The sequence below is a fragment of the Apteryx rowi genome, unplaced genomic scaffold (genome assembly GCF_003343035.1).
Source record: "Apteryx rowi isolate R43461 unplaced genomic scaffold, aptRow1 scaffold_493, whole genome shotgun sequence".
Taxonomy (NCBI): Eukaryota; Metazoa; Chordata; class Aves; order Apterygiformes; family Apterygidae; genus Apteryx; species Apteryx rowi.
In genome coordinates, this window is record NW_020450753.1 from 361288 (window position 1) to 378805 (window position 17518).

The following is a 17518-nucleotide window of genomic DNA, read 5'->3' on the forward strand; positions in this document are numbered from 1 at the left end:
TGGCAACGCAGGGAACGGCGGGGTCCGCGGCGCGCTGAGGCACCCCTTCCCCCCCCCGCGGCCGGTACCTTTTCTTCTCCAGCTCCCTGCGGATCTCCCGGTCCTCAAGCGTCTCCTCCGCCGACTCCTCGTCGTCCACGCCGGCGCGGGAGGTCGCCACCACCACCTCCCCGAAGAACGTCGCCATCACCCCCCACCCACCCCCGCGCCGGCAGCCGCTGCTCAGCCAGTTATGTCGCGGCCATGCAGTGCGCACGCGCGCCGCTCAGCCACTCTCGCTCAGCCGCACCATAGAGTTGCGCCGCGCATGCTGCCGCTCTGGCCCTGCAGACCATAGAGCGAGCGCCACGGGACCTTGCCCGGGTGCCGTTGGGAAGCCGTTACCGCAGCCACGCGCACGCGGCGGAGCTCGGGCCGGACAGCGGCGGCACGGAAGGGCCCGGCGGGGAGAGGCGCGGCGCCGGTCCCCCACTCTTGACCCCGCTGCCATCGCCGCCTGCCACGGCCTCAGCGCCGCTCCTACTGCGCGGAGCTGGGGGTCGGAGCCGCACCTACTGCCTCCTCCCGGCGGCCGGCTTTGCCCCTACCGCTGGCTACCGCGGAGCCCCGCTCTCCCTCCCTTCCCTGGTTAGGATACAGCTAGCAGGAGAGGAGGGGAAGGAAGAGGAGACCATCCCTGAAGGGTTCCAGTGCAATGATTTACATGCATTTCTCTCTTAGCAGGCAAAGGCAGTATATTACCTAAAGTAACATCTAGCTTATTAAAAAGTGAGCAGTCCAGAGAAGAACTAGACAGGCTGAGGGCTCCCAGAAGCTGAAGGCCCCCCCGGCTTACATGCTGCAACATTACCATCACAGCAGAGTGTCTACTGCAGGTAGCCCGCTCCCACTCCCCCACCTGCATGGGCAACAACTGAGTATACGGTTCCTTCAAGGGCAGGGAGGTAATACATCACCTGTTTGGGGCTCTTTAGGGCATACAGAGACAGAAAAACCAAATACAGCAAGATTAAACATACCAAACATTTGCAAAGGAAATAAGAATGCAGCTTTACTTTGGTCCACTTCTACACGTACATTATAATGAAAGTCTTTAATACTACTTAGGAATTTTATTTTCCTATGCTTTTGTCCTGCACCTTTAGTATTTTCCTCTGTTCATGCTACTTGTTAGCCTATTCTCTATCCCAGATTCATGTCCTGCTTAAAAACAAACAAACAAACAAACAAAACAAAAAAACTTAGAAATGCATTACATCAAGCAGCTTTAAATAAAGGTATTACTTTTATAGGTTTACTAAATGACTTTACTTCCCTGAGTACAGCTAGACCAAACAGAGTGCTGAATGATTAAAATTTCCAGAAAGATGAAAGAACTGCTTTCTGCAAGGCTTAAAAGAAGCAAGCTGTGACAACAGTAAGTGTGCTTGCTTAAAAAAAAGTCTGAGAGGGTTAAGGAAAAAAAAAAAAAATCTATTTACTGTTCAAGTATTCACCTTCCTACAGGCTCTCTGCAACCTGTCCATATGAATAAAATAAAATAAATTTTTTTTTTTTTTTTTTTAAACAGCAAAGCAAAATGTTACGGTCCATAAGCCAGTAATTCCCTCTCAGATATGCAAATATAGGGGCCAGAACCTGCACCCAACTTTCTAGGATCATCATGAACATGTAAGAGAAGAATGCAGTATGATAGAAAACACACCACCTGAAAAAGGAAGAGAAAGAAAATAATCTTTTTAAATCTAAGCCTGAATTGGAAATACAAACCTACCAGTCCAATTTTAGCTGTTTAAACTTTGGATTAATAAAAATTCTGAAGCTCACTTACAAGCTATTATACCAATTTTTACACCTCTTTTGGAAGTTATACTTCATAGAACACTGATCATAAGCAGCTGCTAAACAATGCATTCAGTTTATGGATAATATAAAAATACTAGTTTGCTTATTCTTTTTTAACAAAGATGTTCCTAAAAGGTAAGATGCACAAAGCCACTTCAAGGAGCCAAGTTTCATTACTTAACACAACTGTGTTCATATTTTAGAAACCAATTTAAAGAATTCAGATAAACAAGTACTTTGAATTTACAAAATTCTACTTTTATATTAAAGACTATGCTCTAGTTAAAAAAAGAAAGCTCCTGGGGCAAGAATGGTATAAACTAGGCTATGATTGGACTTCATATAGAAGTCTTAAGAAAAAAATATATTATTTCTCTATATGGAGATACCATTCTGGATACCAAAATGATGTGATGACTGATGCACATTTTGGCACACAATGTCAGCAAACTTGCTGGAGAAGTGGTTTTCACTGACTGCTGGTAGGCAGTGGTTGGGATTCCATTTTCCGTTACTTCACTTCCATTCATGCAAGCTGTTCTGATGTAATGAGAGCTTGATTATGCAGCTGTACTGCTTACAGTTTTTCAAAACTTTTCCCACCCAGATGTTACTACCTGTCCCATCTGCTAGAAAACTAACTCACAAACTTGCTATTTCAGTTAAAATGAGCTGGGTTAGGATAAATATACGGGCACATCTCCTGCCTATTGAACAAAGATCAAGAATCACATAAATCAACCATGTGAGAAACTGACCCAGCAGAGCGGAGGCAGGAAAACTATAGTGGAGAGTGGGAAAGGTGGAGCAATCAGCAAGAAGCTAGTGTTGGGCTGAAGGCAGAAACCTTACAGCTTCAGCCAGCACAGCTCCACGAGTACATCATCAAGCCAGTAAGCAGCTACAGCTATTGCAGCAAGTTTTCTACTGGTCAAGACGAAGTGAAAAGCTGCTCCTTGACCAGTTCTCTACCGAACTAAGCACACCTCAAGAAGAGTTGGATAAGAGTTGAGAGTCAAATTAGATGCTATGCATTCTCTTACTGATACATGGCCATCCAAGAATTTATACATTTTAACAGGAGAAATATTTTCCTGTCTTCTAAGCGATAATTTTTTGTTGTCAACAACAGCTGTCTTAAGCATTCCAAAAATAGGTAGATGAGGTACTACAATAATCAGAAACTGATAAGATTTAATCAATGCAGCAGTCTAATATTAAAGCACTTAAAGTTTAAATATGGAAGAACAATGGAGAAATAGCAAAAAGGTCTGGAATGTAAGGATTCTGACCTTCAATCATTTCACACATAAAAAAAACAGAACAAGTGTTTTGTTTGTTTTTCTATTTTATAAAGAAAACACACAAAAACCCTTAGGCCCAAGAGTTCACCTGCATTTCATACTCTTAAATTTACAGTATAGAAGTCACATTAATGATGATAGTACTACCTGTCAGCGTAAACCCTCTCTTTACCAGCACCATTATGCCTTTTTAACTGGCAAATATGCTTTTCACTGGTAACTGGTTCTAGTTGTATGTTTTCAATAATGGAAGTACAGAACATTTAACATCTGTACTAATAAAAGTTGTAATGTTGTTAACCTAGTGACCATTCATTACTCTTTGACGCAATATTAGCATCCACCAGACTTTTATAGTGTACAGTATTATTTATAAGCCTGTTACTATTGTATACGATTTCATACAGCATTAGAGATGTTTGAAATCTGTTCTTGAATGTGTTAATGTTGTATGACCTAGGTAGTATTCCATTGCAGCACCCATAACAATAATACTCAACATACTGCTATTAACCTGTTGTGCAGTGTTTTAACATTTTTAACTCTTGTTATATGTAATAAAATACCAGTAAAGACAAAAAATTGCCCCTCTAATGAGGCACATTTTGGCATCTGTGCTAAATGCTGCTACATGGGCAGGCAAGTGCAAGTCAAAATATGAAAAGGAGAAAGTCATCATCTAATCACATTCATAACTTTTTCGTAGAAAAATATAAATATATTCCCTGAAATGTAGGACAAAGAAGAGCCAGCATCCATCATGAGTTCTAGTGCTATTACCATAAAAAAAGTGTGCTGGCTTTTCTTTTTAAGGTTACGTTTCACAATCTAAGTCACCTAAACCTCCGTCGTCGTCGTCATCGTCGTCGTCACAATCGTCGTATCTCACAGTCCGTTTACCCCCATTTCGAGTTTGTATCTTAGAACGCCGATTAGCTCTTCTATATTTGGTGTAATCCAAATCTTCAGAGTCATTTTCTTGATCAAGTTTACGACGTTTCCTTCGCTGGAGTCTTCTGGAAGGCTTAGGCAAATCGGAGTTTGAGATGTCCTTTCTAATGACTTCTGCTTTTCTCTTCCTCTTTTTTGTTTCTATGGCATCACTAGAGTTATTGTTATCAGTTCCAGAGCCTGAATCAGAAGAACAATTGAAACTGGCTTTTGAACTTCCTGCAGTCCCAGGTGTTTCCACATTCTCTGAAGGTGAGGTTTTTTTATCTTTCCTCCCCCTTGCTTCAGATTCTGCTGTTTCTTTTAAATCATTCAATAATTTTGCTCTTTTGAAAGAAGTTCCAGACTTTTTATTTGATACCTCTCTGATATTTTTAGTTTCACATTTGGCTAACTCAGAATCTGCCTCATCTTCAGAACTGCTCACTATACAAAGGTTGTGGGCTGAAGTTGAATGACTAGAAGTTTTCCAATTCCTCCCATTTTCCACACTGTGGTTTCTGGAATTCTCCTCTGAAAAGTCATATATGGCATTTTTAAGAGATGCAGCATGGACTGTTGTGTGTGGCTGCTTGTGGTTATCATCACTCTGCTTTTGAGTCATTTTTATCTCTGCCTCAGAATCTGTTTTTTCGTTTTCAGAATCACTGATGTATTTTCTTTTAAGAGTAGAATTAGAGCAAGAAAGTTTTTTTCTGCCAGCAAACTGTTCTTTCTCACTTTCAGAGTTTAAACTAACATCTATCTCGGAGCTGCTGATCAGTTTCTTCCTGGATGCTGCTGACCCATTGCCATGAAGCTGTCTTCTGTTCCTTTTTCCTGTGCAATCACTTTCTGAGCCTGATAACTCTTCCTTTGTATCACTCATTATCTTAATCTTATTAGCTGCCAAAGTAGCACATCTGCGTGGATTTTTTTTCTCACTCACATTAGACAGCTTTATATGTTTTTTGTAGTTAATTATACATGTCCTGCTCCTGAGCATTTTTCCACTTTGGACAATCTCCTCAGACGCTGGTTCTATAAAATAAAGATTTTAAAGTTAAAAAGCTTACATTTCTGAAAAAGTTAGTTTATTAAGCACAAACATGACTCTTTTTAATAAAATACACAAAAACATTTTTCAGCTCCAACTGTTGTGTGCAATTTACCTTAAGCCTTTATTAAAAACGTTCAGAATCAGTCCAAGGCATACTTTTAACTCTCAGCACTAATCCTCAGCATTACTCTTTTGCTTTGAGATAATGGAAGGGTGGAAAGGTAACACTCTTTACCATCACTCTAGTATTAGCTTCCAAATAACAAATTACCTAACTTAGCAAACAAATACTTTAACATTATTAATACTTCTATTGTTAAAGCTACTATTTTCTTCCTAACATGTCCTTTCAAAATGAATTATTAAACATTTTAGACTCTCTTTATTCTAAAAATTGGATGGTAACATTTTATGCAAACACAAGCATTGGATGGATTTTACCATTGTAGAATTGTCTCATATACACAGAGAGCATTTAAACCATTCAGTTCCTTAGTGACTTAAGCAGTAAGATTGTTTCCAAGAGTGGATATTCCACTCAGTGTTTTTAATACAGCAACTGCTTCTTATGTTGGGTTTTAAAATAAATATTCAGTTTCTAAATAATATGAATGATATTACCAAAACAAATGATTTAAACCTTCATCTTCTAAATCACAGAATTACTGATAGATTTTGCTCAAATTAAATGTGAAAGTTCTTGAAGTAAATTTATCCGCAAAAAATTGATAAAAAAAACAAATAGCGTTTTGCTATTTTAGCAGAAACATCATTTGCAAAGTTAGTTTTCCCAAGTTTGATGTCTATCACATATTTCTTCGGAACCGTTACTGATTTTATGGACAAGCACTCGCTCCATGAAAGCATCCACTAATATAATCAAAGCATTAGTCTATTAACTCCTCATAATAGAACACGCAGTCAATTTTGTTCCAGCTCAAACTTGTTAGCTTTAATGATTCTCTACCTACACTCAGAGAAAACAGTGAAAAATAATGGCAGTTGCTGTATGTTACTTTGCAGAAAGGTAGGCAGCTAAGTATTTTTTCAACTAAAAATTTAGGGAAATGTACCATACAACTGAGATGAGGTTTTTAGAGGATATGCTCTTTCTCTCCTCCTTTTACAGACAGATAAAGAAAATTATCCTGCTGATTTTGTTTAAACTGTTTGAACTGTTGGTGAACTGAAAGGCCAAATGCCTTTTGAGAATGATGACTACCCAGACATTACAACACTAGCCTAAGGTTTAAAACCATAATTTGGTTCCTTACACCTCTGCTCAACTTATTGTGTTAGCACTGGCAAGTCATTTGATCTCTTTCTGTGCCCTGATTCCCCACCTGTGAAGTACAGATAGGGCAACATTTTCCCTGAGTTCTGGCAAGAATAAATACAGTAAAGATGTATTATAAAAGACAGCGGATTATTATTTAAGTTGAAGAAAGTAATTGAACACAAATTCAAATGTCCAATTTGAGTATCAATATTAAAAACGCCTTCAGACACCAAACTTAGTCATCCTTTCAAGGTAGACCTTTTAGGTGCTAACTCAATATAACGTACCTATTTTGATATTTCCAAAGGTTAATTCAATTCTTTTACTGTCTTTTCTAACAGTTTCCAGAAATTATACACTATTACTGCTATTATTTGTACTGTGTCATTTTATGGGCAAAAAAACCCACTCTTCTGCTGAATACTGCAATTTACTGTATAAAAGGTCAGCTTAACTTAAATACTGTCTTCCAGTACAATCAAGTAAACATTTAAGCAACATACAGCTGCTGTCTGTAACAATTATTATGGGACAAGCCTGAACAGACAGGAACCTGGGGATTTAAAGTGGTAAATTATATTTGAAACAGGAAAATACTGTAAATAGATATAACAACATGCCACAGTATCCTAGTTGTGGCAAACAACAGCACACAAATTACTGGTACAGAGACATTTTGTCCAGTTAGTAAGCGTAGAAATGCATAACCCAGCCTTAGGATTAAGATTCCTCTTACAACTGTTTTGAGCTACACTCACATTGTAGAAGGGCAATTAGGAAAGGTTTAAAGGACTACTCAGCCTTAATACTGAGTGCTAACAAAATCACATTTGGCCATCTGAAGAAATAACTGTTCCAGGTGGTATCCCTTAAGTTTTAAACTATTCCAAGAAAATCAATAAAAAAGAAAGAATGCCCACAAAGCTTTTAGTCAGTTGAGATAGGTGTTTAGGTACTTATATCTAAAGGTGCGTGCTTTTAAAGCAAAAAGCTTGACCATCACAACAGATTACGCATACTTTCAGAGTTTCAGCAGCTAATTCAGAGGACAGAATGCAAGGCTAAAGGATAAAAGCAGCATGACAGCCCACTGAAGGCAGAAGTCCAGTCTTCCTGCAACACTGCCAGTATGTGAAATCTATGTTTTACATACAAAGTCTTAAACTGGGAAAAATACGTATAAAGCTGATCTTAATTTTTAATTCAAGCTTCTTACCAGATTTAAAATTAACGCCGGAATAACTTAGTAAACATCCCTACACACCACAATAAGAACACCCACATTTGCATCTGCTTAATGAAACCACACAATACCAAACTCTAAACCTGAAAGTCCAGGCTGCAAGGCAGGGTAGGAATATCCAGCCATCTCTCCAAGTCAGCTACTTTGCAGGTTGTATCACAGTCCACAAAGTGTTTCTCACGCCCAGTTAACCAACTATTCCATTTATGTGGAAACTTTGCTTATTTATTAACAAAAGCACAAGTATACTCCAGCAGTACCTAAAAATAACTTTTAGAAATACTAACTTGTTTAGCTTCCTATTTACTGTTAACTATCAGCTTCTTCAGACAAGAGCAATTCATGAAGCAATTTGGCAAACCACAGTCAATTAGGTTGTGCTAATAGTGCACCTGTCACATCAATTGTCTGCTGAGGAACAGAATGAGCTAAAGAAGGCACCTGCTAATTTAAAAATTGTTATTTGATTACCTGCAATAACATCCCAAATTAGACTAAAGATTAGATAAATTAAAACTGAAAATAAATACTTTGTATTTGAGAGCAAATATTTTCCAAGACTAGCTACAGTTCATATAACAGCCAACTAATTTTTCCTTAGAACAATGTGGGGAACAGCTCACAAAAAGGCAAGTAAATTAGAAATGCCTGAGAGTTACTCGCCTATGAGGAACACCGTATAGGAAAATGACATATTCCCCTTTCTCATGAAAGAAGGTCTCAAACTTGGCCCTATGTCTTCAACCCCACTGGTTTTGAATATATTGGAAACATGATGTTAATTTTTTTTAAACTAAGTAAACAGCCTACAGAGACCTCATCTTTGCAGACGACTCTGAGATGAGACCCAAACAATGCAAGCATTCATTACTGTACTTTATCCTTACTAACTTTTAAAGAGCGTACTCATGGCCTTTTGGAAATTTAGGAATACTCACTCCTGCCCCATACTTACCATACCTTTAACACTTGCCTTTAGATGGGGCCCCTTCATTTGATTAAGAGCATTTTTTAAAGACCATCAGCTTAAGAAGTTGTTAAAAAAATATACACAAAAACACAACTGACACTGCCATGTTTGCACCTCAATATTTGGGATGTTATACATGGCAGAGACGGTCAATCACTTTCAGATAACGTAAGATCACTCCATAAGAAATGAGCTACTTTAAAGCAAAAAGGTGAGTATGATTGCAAATTAAAAATAATGTTTATGCATTCATTCGCTTTAAAATCTTTGGTAATTTTATTATGATCATCAAATAGATGCAGCCCTTGACAACTAACTGATAATACATACTGATACTTGCCAACGTTTGGCGCCAATTGCAAATTAAAAATAAAGCTGAATTTGCTTTTATGATTGGCAGCTTTACCTAGTAGGTGAACATTAACTACTGAAAGAAGGTATGTTCAAAATAAAAGTATATTCATTTTAATTTGAGAATTAAACATTTTTTCCTGTTTTCTTATTTTTCGCTAGGAGACAAAATGTGAATAAGGGGTTTTGCTATAAGTTAGAGCTGGAAGACAAATTAACACTTCACACTCAAGGACATAAAAGGTACAGTACAGTAAAAGCTAAAATTTAATGACCGTGATAAAGAACTGATAAGAAAAAAGAAACCAGGTTTTCATCAAGCTTTAAACACTACAGGATAAACAGTTAAAACATCCACATTACATTTAAAGGACAAGCTAAAGAGACCAAACCCAAACTCAGTGTTGGCTATCTAGTATGGAAGCTTCCTACATACTTCAAGGGGAAACTTTCCACAAAAAGTATAAGGAAAGTTATTAAAAATCAAGCAGTCTTGTTTTTCTCTTAAAAATGACATCTCAGGCAAATTTGGTAAGGGAGATGTTACAAATTATTTGGACTCAGTGGTTTTGATGTATGAAACAAATTCAAGTGAGATTTTAAATCCTAGAAAGCTATTAATAGAAGAAGTTTCTTCTTTTTCCTCCTTTTTGTTGTTTAAAAGAAATAAGCTTCTATGGTAACATAGTTCTGACAAATCTAAAGTCCAGTAGTCAGTTACAAGGCTCAGCAGCTCTTTTGTTCTCTTTTGGTTCTCCACCAGTTTTAAAATGTTAGGAAGTATTCAGTACATTTAGCAGGAATAAATATCAAGACCTTTAATAAAAAAGAAAAAAACCTATTCTTTATGGAAAATTATCAAGAAAGATACATCTTAACACACAGTGATTTTCTTCCAGATTCTGATATCCATTTGTAGTGCAGTGGTATAAAAGCTACCTACCTGACAGGACACAAATTTGAAACAATCAAATTTACAAGGCTGCTAAAAAATATATATGTATTCAGTGGAAGAAAAAAACATGGCATTTAGAATATGCTGTCAGAAACAGTGCCATCCCCAACCTAGTTTTTGGCAAGAAAACATTCAGTTCACGCTGAAGGGTGGAAAGAAAGCAACTTGGACACAGAGAGATTTTTACCATTTATAATGTAGTACTGAAAGTGGCTCCTCCTTTTCTCAGTTGCCAAATCAAATGATGTAGGAAGTAACTTAAAATGCAGGTAGGAATTTTTACTCTAATGTATGACAGTCTTCAACTCCAATCAAAATTATGAGAGACAGAAAATTTAATTCTGTGTGTTTAGCATTAAAAACAAACTCATTCCTAGAGCTTGAATACTTTTTTAAATTGTCTTATGCCTTTTTGATGGCTATTTGTGGGCTACTAAATTCCAGTAAACCCACATGTTAAGGCTAAGCAATGTACACAGCTTAGTTTGAGGAAGGTGGGTGAGGAAAAAAGGTGGGAAAGACTAGTCTTTGCACCACCAAAAAAAAGCTATGTAATGAAGTCTAGAGGATAAAAAATGCTGTATAGAAGTATATGTAACAGTTCACACATTGCAATCCCATAAAATATGTTCCATTCCCTTTTTAGGATAACTGTAACTCGTAAGAACTCTTAAAGCCTGAAAAAAATAGCTTTCCTCACTGTAAAGCATACAGACAACTTGCACTCAAATATAGAAAAAGCTAATAATCCAGCTGCATCTGTTGCCAGTTATGGGTACTCCTTCAAGTCAAGTCTTTTAAGAGCAGTTCAAAACTTTGTGAAAAAACAGCCACAGTTAAAATATCTCAACAAGTTTTTTGAGGTAATCTGTTTCCGTGATTCAAGTGACAGGTTTGGAAGGATGAGACCAAAAAAACACCCTCTGGGTAGTCTTCAACGTCTGAACCAGTTTTCTCAGAAAGAACCAATCCCCTAAAAACCTGAAGATGCAGAATGTACAGAGCCTATTTTAATAAATCTCAGCATCATTCAGATGATGTTAACCCTCCCCCGCCAAATCTCCAAATCAGAACATGTCAGCCAGCATGCACAAGCATTTGAGTGACACACAAAATTATACTAAAAACAGCAGAGAAAAACTTTCTGAAACAGGTGGAGTGCTAATCTTGCTTCTTCAACTATCTGGAATATTTGCACTTCAACTTGCCATTCTTTACAGCAATCTTTACATGTAATGCCTTAGCAGTATGATGATATAGTTAGAGCAGTGACATGATGCTTCAGTTAGTTACAACATTGCTAGGGGAAACATGAGACTATGAAACTAAAGAAAGAAGGAGTGGAGGGTCAGCACTACATTGGTTTAAAAAAGAAAGAAAAAAACAAAAAACAAACAAAACCCCCAAACCCAAACCCCTTGTATCTTAAATCTGGCAGAAGGCAGACAAGCATCTAAACATCGTTAATACAGAATCAAGATGCTCCTTTACCTTGAAAATGACACTACATATCACTGACAGAGTAAAATCCACAAGTCAAATCAAGTTACAGGTTCCAGTGCACAGCATAGAAGTAAAAATCATTAATACATCTTTCAAGCACCACAAATTAAGTTACTTCAATTGAAAATAATGGCTCTGTGTCTCAGTCTGCTTTAGCACCAATGTTATTGACTGAAAAAGAAGATAAACTGAACTATTACTTTACCCACAAACTCAAGCTAAGAGAATGACAACCCAGAAGTTTTCATTACTGAAATTCTGAACAAGGAGCAGGCCAAAGAAACAGAACAGGCAGTCCCTTTTGAGACTTTCTGGTATCTTGAATTGCATATCACAGAACTCATTCACAGCACGCTTTAGAGTTTTGCTTAATATTGTGCCAACAACCTGAAAGTTAGAGAAAGATCGACTTTCAACAGTCACTACACAGAGTAACATTATTTCAAAAGAGACATTTTAGCATCAGTTGCTATAAACTGCTACATAGATAAGCAAGTGCAAATTCAAGTAAGAAAAGACTTAATGACAATTTTTTCTTACAGAAAAATAAATATATTACTTGAATTGTATGACAAGAACAACATTCATCATGAATTCTAAATACTATTATCATAAAACTGGAATAGCTTTCTCTCAATGTTGCGTTCAGTAACCTCCCAGTTAAACAAAACAGTCCAGACTTCTAGACACTTATCATCATCATACTTTACAGCTCTCCTTCCCCGATTTCTAGTTCTTATTTTAGAATGTTTAGGAATACTATTACACTTTGTATAGTTCAAATCCTCCCAGTCATTATCTATATTAATCCTACGTTGTCTCCTCCTTCTAGTCAGTATCACAGTTAGATGTAACAGCTTTAAAAATTTTACCTTTTCTAACGATTTTTGTTTTTCCTTTTCCTTTCCTCCTTTTTGTTTTTGAAGTGTCACAATAATTACTGTTATTGGAATCTGTTTCAGATTCTGTATCAGAAGAGCAATTGAAGCTGGCATCAGCTCCAGATTTTGAACTCCCTGCAATTCTAGATGGCACCAAGCTCTCTGAAACAAAACTTCTCCCATCCTTTCTTTCTTCTCTTTCAGATTCTGCTGTGTCCTCTAAATCACTCAAGACTTTTGCTTTTTTTAAAGGAGCAACAGGCTGCTGACCAGTCATTTTCCTGCTGTTCCACCTCTCTGATTCAGAGTCTGCTTCATCCTCAGAGTTGCTCACTGAAGGCTTATGTGCAGACATTGACTGGTCAGAAACTTTCTGACTGCTCCCATCCTCTGAATTATGGCTTTTGGAGTCCTCGTCCGACGATATTAGTATGGGACTTTCTGTTTTCGGAGGTACAGAATGGACTGTCCCATGCAACTGTTTATGGCCATTGCTTTGCCAGTTTTTCTGCTTCATTTGCGTGTCTGTCTCYGAATCTGATGTTGCATTTTCAGAGTCACTAATGAATTTTCTTCTTGCAGCAGATGAACCAGGTTGAGAAAGAATTTTCCTCTTGGTAAACTGTTCTTCTCCTTCTTTTTCACTTTCAGATTTTAGACCTACATCATCCTCAGACCCATCCAGTAACATGCGCCTGGCTGCAGCTGAGGCATTCCGGTGAGGCAGTTTTCTATTCTTGCATCCAATGCCGATACTTTCTGAGCTTGAAACCTCTTCCTCCACATCACTCATTAGCTTTAATTTATTAGCAGCCACAGCAGCACTTCTGCGTGGAATTTTTCTATGTCGACCAGTACTATTACTCAGTGACTCAGATGTCACCACTGAAGTATTTTCAGAGTCACTTGCATATAGCCTTTTCCCAGCAGTTCTTCTCGTATTCCCATTTTCCTGCGGAAGCGTTCCTGTAAAGTAAAGGAGTGATTAAAGCCTTAAATACAGAAATAGACACTTCTTAACTCTTGTCTAATCTCAAACAGGTTCAACCCAAAGACATGACTAATGGAATATACTTTTAGTAATCATTATGTGCTTTTATTGTCTGGCAGGAAGAGATACTAAGCAATATCATACATTTTGAATTCATTCTAGTTTTGTGAAARCTAGAACTTCTTTACAAATTACTTTTACTTTAAGATTTAAAATGTTGCAAGATACTCCCTCTCACTAGACTATTTGTTTCYGCCTCCTATCCTGAGTACCAAAACMAGTATTTTCAAAAGTTCAAAAAGTAGTATTTTGAGAACTACAGAACTAGAGACAGTCAAAAGCTAGTATCTTACATATACAACAACTAAAAATAGCAATTATCTTTTATTAATAAAACTTCCCTTGTGTTATTGGCCATTGACAGGAAAACTAATCAAATCTTACCTATTTGTTTTCTTTGAGCAGCCCGATTTCTAGTTATCCTGAAATTGTTATTCTTTCTTCTAGATATACCATTGTGTAGCGGGGGTGACACAAGAGTAACGGAGCTTTCTTTGCTGTCTTCTGAGCTACTTGTAGGGGATGAAGACGAAGAGGAAGAAGAAACCAAAGAACCTTCTATTTCACTTTCTGTTGAAAAATAAAATTTTCAATTAGAATTCTAAACAATTAAGAGCTATAGTTTACTGATTCAAAAAGTCTTCAAATTTCCTCATAATATTTATTTTACAGTGCACTGTTTATCATGCCTTGATTTCTTATATAGATATGAAATTGATAACTATATTTACAACATATACTGCTTAACATTTCTAACGTTTTCTATGATAGGAAGCTTCTTCAAGCTGTATTTTTTGTTCCAACTGAAATAACACAGCTGTGTTCACAGATCTCTTTTAGCAGCATGTGCATCCTTACTCTCTGAAGGAAGCTAAAATTTTTGTGGGGTGGGGGAGAACAGCCAGAGATTAGGATTTTTATGCCTCTGAGAACTTCCATTCTGCCATTTGCTAGTCTGAGGTGTTAATTTTTTTAAAAAAAAAAACCATACCATATACAGGTATATGACCTCTATTTTACATAGCACCATTTATCAAATAGCTTACATTTTCCTCTCAAATCAGAGGCTTCCATTCACCACAACCACTTTCCTAAAACTGCTGTTTGAAATGTAGAAATTCTATTACTGAATTTGGTAGAAGACTTAAGAGCATCAGGTAACCATGTTGGTACATCAACTTTTTCTGTCTCAGTCAATTCAGCCTTTTAGTGAATCCCCATACAAAGTGGCTAAAACTACCATCTGTTAGACTGCAATATGTTACCAAGACAGTTCTGCCCCTAACTATCCTAATRACAAATCTGCCCTTCGGAGCAGGCTTTTCATTAATAAAGGAGCTGACTAACCTTACTGCATTCTTTATAATTTTAAAGCAGAAAATCCTGTATTTAGTATACAGATCTTCAATAACGTAGTAAGAGTTCAAAATTCAACAAAATACACAATATTCAAAATTCAGTATTACTCAAAATACAAACTGCATAGAAATCTTGCCTAAAAAACTTCCCACTGATTACCAAGGAAACATTAGTAAACTTCATAGACATGACCAAGATAAAAATCTGCACCTGAAACAGATTCCATTTCTTACCTGATGACAAAGCAGAACAGTTTGTTAGTGTTGTAGATCTAGCCTTTTCATTCCTTTCAAAGGACACCAGGCATGCAGAATCGGAAGATTCACCAGAAGAACTACGGACATAATTGCTAGCATTCATTTTATGGCTTGTAACACAAGCGGCTCTGCTTGAGGTAGGTAGAGTAAAAGAATCTTCCTGCTCAGATTCAATTTTTGCCTGAGATTTTAATGGTTTCTGCTTCAGATTTCTAGTGGAAGGGGAAAAGAAGTAAAAGCAATACAGGTTGAAAAACTATGAAAAATAGGTAATTAAGTATTCTGACAATAATTCTTCCTCCGGCAGCTTAAATCATATGGCATATGGTTAGTTTAGATTTATGAAAGATTTGTGACCTAACAAGGTGTTGGGACAATTTTGATTTTGATAAGCATTAAGTACTTCCAGTAAAAAATAGTCTATACTCCTAGTCAAGTTATATGAAAAAAAGAGTTTTTTTCCTCTATTCTTTGACTGGAAAAAAAAAAAAAATCAAAAAAGTTCATATGGAATGTGTTCGTGATGCAAATACCCTCTTATTAACAGCAAGTTGCAGCAACAGTCTCTGAACTCCAAATCCCACAGTCTTGCCAGTTCTTGCACGGAAGCCTCAAATTAAGCGCTGTGCATACAAGCATTATTCCATGATAACGTGAGCTCCAAAGACACCAAGAAAGTGCATCTCTGGGGAACGATTTTACTGTCTAAAATAAAATGCTTATTTGTAGTAGAAACCCACTGATCCAATTCTTCAATAAAACCCTTCATCGCAGATGCTAGGGTATTACACACAGTCCAGATATTCTATCTGCCTACAGCAGAGAAAAAAGTGATCTAGAGGGGAAATGGAGAAGGGACATGCATTATACACAGGCAATTCAGAGGCTGCTAGGCACTGGAAAGTCACTTTTTACATTTAGAACTACTATTTTGTCATTTGTTTCCTTTTAGTCACAGGCTTTCAAATATTTTTCTAGATGCGCATGTATGCACTTCCTGCATGATGGCTTAATATCTAAATGCTCCCCCAAATATTCCTAAACCTCATTTCTGCTACACACCACTGAAMTGTAAACAAGCTGTGTACAATTCTTCAGATGGGAAAAGAAGCACTGATTCAAAGAAGAGTTCCTGCCTATCCTAATGTGTTTCTTTATTACATTCATGAAATTGTTTCACTGGGAAGAACTACAAACTCCAGGAATATCCCCAAATGCTCAAAACATCCATCACAGGATGTGCATATGGTGTAATCCAACATTTACGCACAACAATAAAAATTGGAAATGCAGGAGTGATCCACTGCTCTTCAGAATTGTAAGAGAATATAGTCACATATGGCAAAGAAATTTATTCTTAAGATTTTATTCTTAGAGCTCTTATTCTTATTCTTCTATTGCCAGTCAAAAAAAGGCTGGATAGCAGCAAAAAGGGACACACGAAGTTCCCACAGTATACCACGTTTAGCTTTTTTATTTTGTCTCGCTTCACCCCACATACAAATTGAGAAGAATACATGGAATTAATCATGTCAGCCAGTAGTCGTTTCAGAACCTTATGTAGGACTGATAATTTCTTCTGTGCATAGGACAATTCTGTCATATATTTTGCAATTAAGTCTGATTCCTTGACTAAAGTATTAAGAAACAAAAAAACCAAACCAGCCCTATTCTACCTTCAGTCCCTCAGTTGTTTCACAACCCGTTTTACACTACAAAAGAACACTTTTTTTTYCCCCCCCAAGTATGTCTTTCCTGCTGCAGGAGAGGTAATTCTAAATATATCTCACTAAAGTTTGCTATCCATCTAATAAACCAACTGTTCTCATCTTCCAAGAGTAAATATGATGGCATATGAATATCTGACACTGTGATAAATCTCCACATCTTTGTAATTCATTTGGTTACCTGAGCGTTTTGGTAGGATGCTGAACTGAGCTTTGACTCTGAACTCTTCTAGTATATCTCCGTTTTTTGCGTAGTCTTTCATTCTGCTTCTGACCATTCTTAAAATCCGAAACAATTCTTCTCATTTTCTCTTCAAATAGTGCTGACAATCTCAAGGTCATACTATAAATCTAAATAAAGAAGATTATATATTAAAAACCAGAACATTTTATCCAAGAATAACATTTCTAAAATTAAAAATTGTAAAGAAATATATTAGACAGAAAAAGTATGGCAAAGTAATGCTCTGTAACACTAGATAAACAAGACATATGAACAAATATATTTAATATTTTTGTGGCACTTCTCGCCACTATCTACCCAATCAGAAACTTGATCAAGAGATAAACTAATTCCAAAATAAAAACTAATGTTGTTATGACAAGCATAAAAACACAACATTAACAGCTACCTTTGATCTTTTGTTTGGAGTGTAAGATTTTGCATTACTAAATATTAGTCTTATATCTTTGCACAGTTCCATTGGAGTGTCATAATTTCCAGCTTCCAGTGTTTCTTTCACTGTACCAAAGTCCATTGGAGTGTCTATAATATGCCTATAATCCTAAAGATATGAAAACAG

At 36.9% G+C, this 17518-nt stretch overlaps 2 protein-coding genes across 14 annotated transcripts in view; both read right to left on the bottom strand.

The window, feature by feature from the left end:
- The window catches only part of PSMG1 (proteasome assembly chaperone 1), a 7592-nt gene extending 7373 nt beyond the window's left edge, over positions 1–219 (bottom strand). Inside the window, exon 1 of the mRNA XM_026079155.1 lies at positions 69–219. Coding sequence (XP_025934940.1) covers positions 69–187 — 119 coding nt within the window. The 5' untranslated portion in view covers positions 188–219. The remainder of the gene's footprint in view (positions 1–68) is intronic.
- Positions 220–870: 651 nt separating this feature from the next.
- The window catches only part of BRWD1 (bromodomain and WD repeat domain containing 1), a 68614-nt gene continuing 51966 nt past the window's right edge, over positions 871–17518 (bottom strand). For 3 of the 13 annotated variants that reach the window (XM_026079164.1, XM_026079162.1, XM_026079161.1), the window contains 8 exons: positions 17348–17500; positions 16897–17066; positions 14965–15200; positions 13757–13942; positions 12313–13287; positions 3987–5120; positions 2235–2380; positions 872–1708 (listed from right to left, as the gene is read on the bottom strand). In XM_026079164.1, coding sequence (XP_025934949.1) covers positions 1583–1708; positions 2235–2380; positions 3987–5120; positions 12313–13287; positions 13757–13942; positions 14965–15200; positions 16897–17066; positions 17348–17500 — 3126 coding nt within the window. In that variant the 3' untranslated portion in view covers positions 872–1582. Of the gene's footprint in view, positions 1709–2234; positions 2386–3658; positions 5121–9785; positions 11828–12312; positions 13288–13756; positions 13943–14964; positions 15201–16896; positions 17067–17347; positions 17501–17518 lie in introns of those variants that run through there. The other 10 variants (XM_026079173.1, XM_026079171.1, XM_026079169.1 and 7 more) reach the window with 8 other exon arrangements.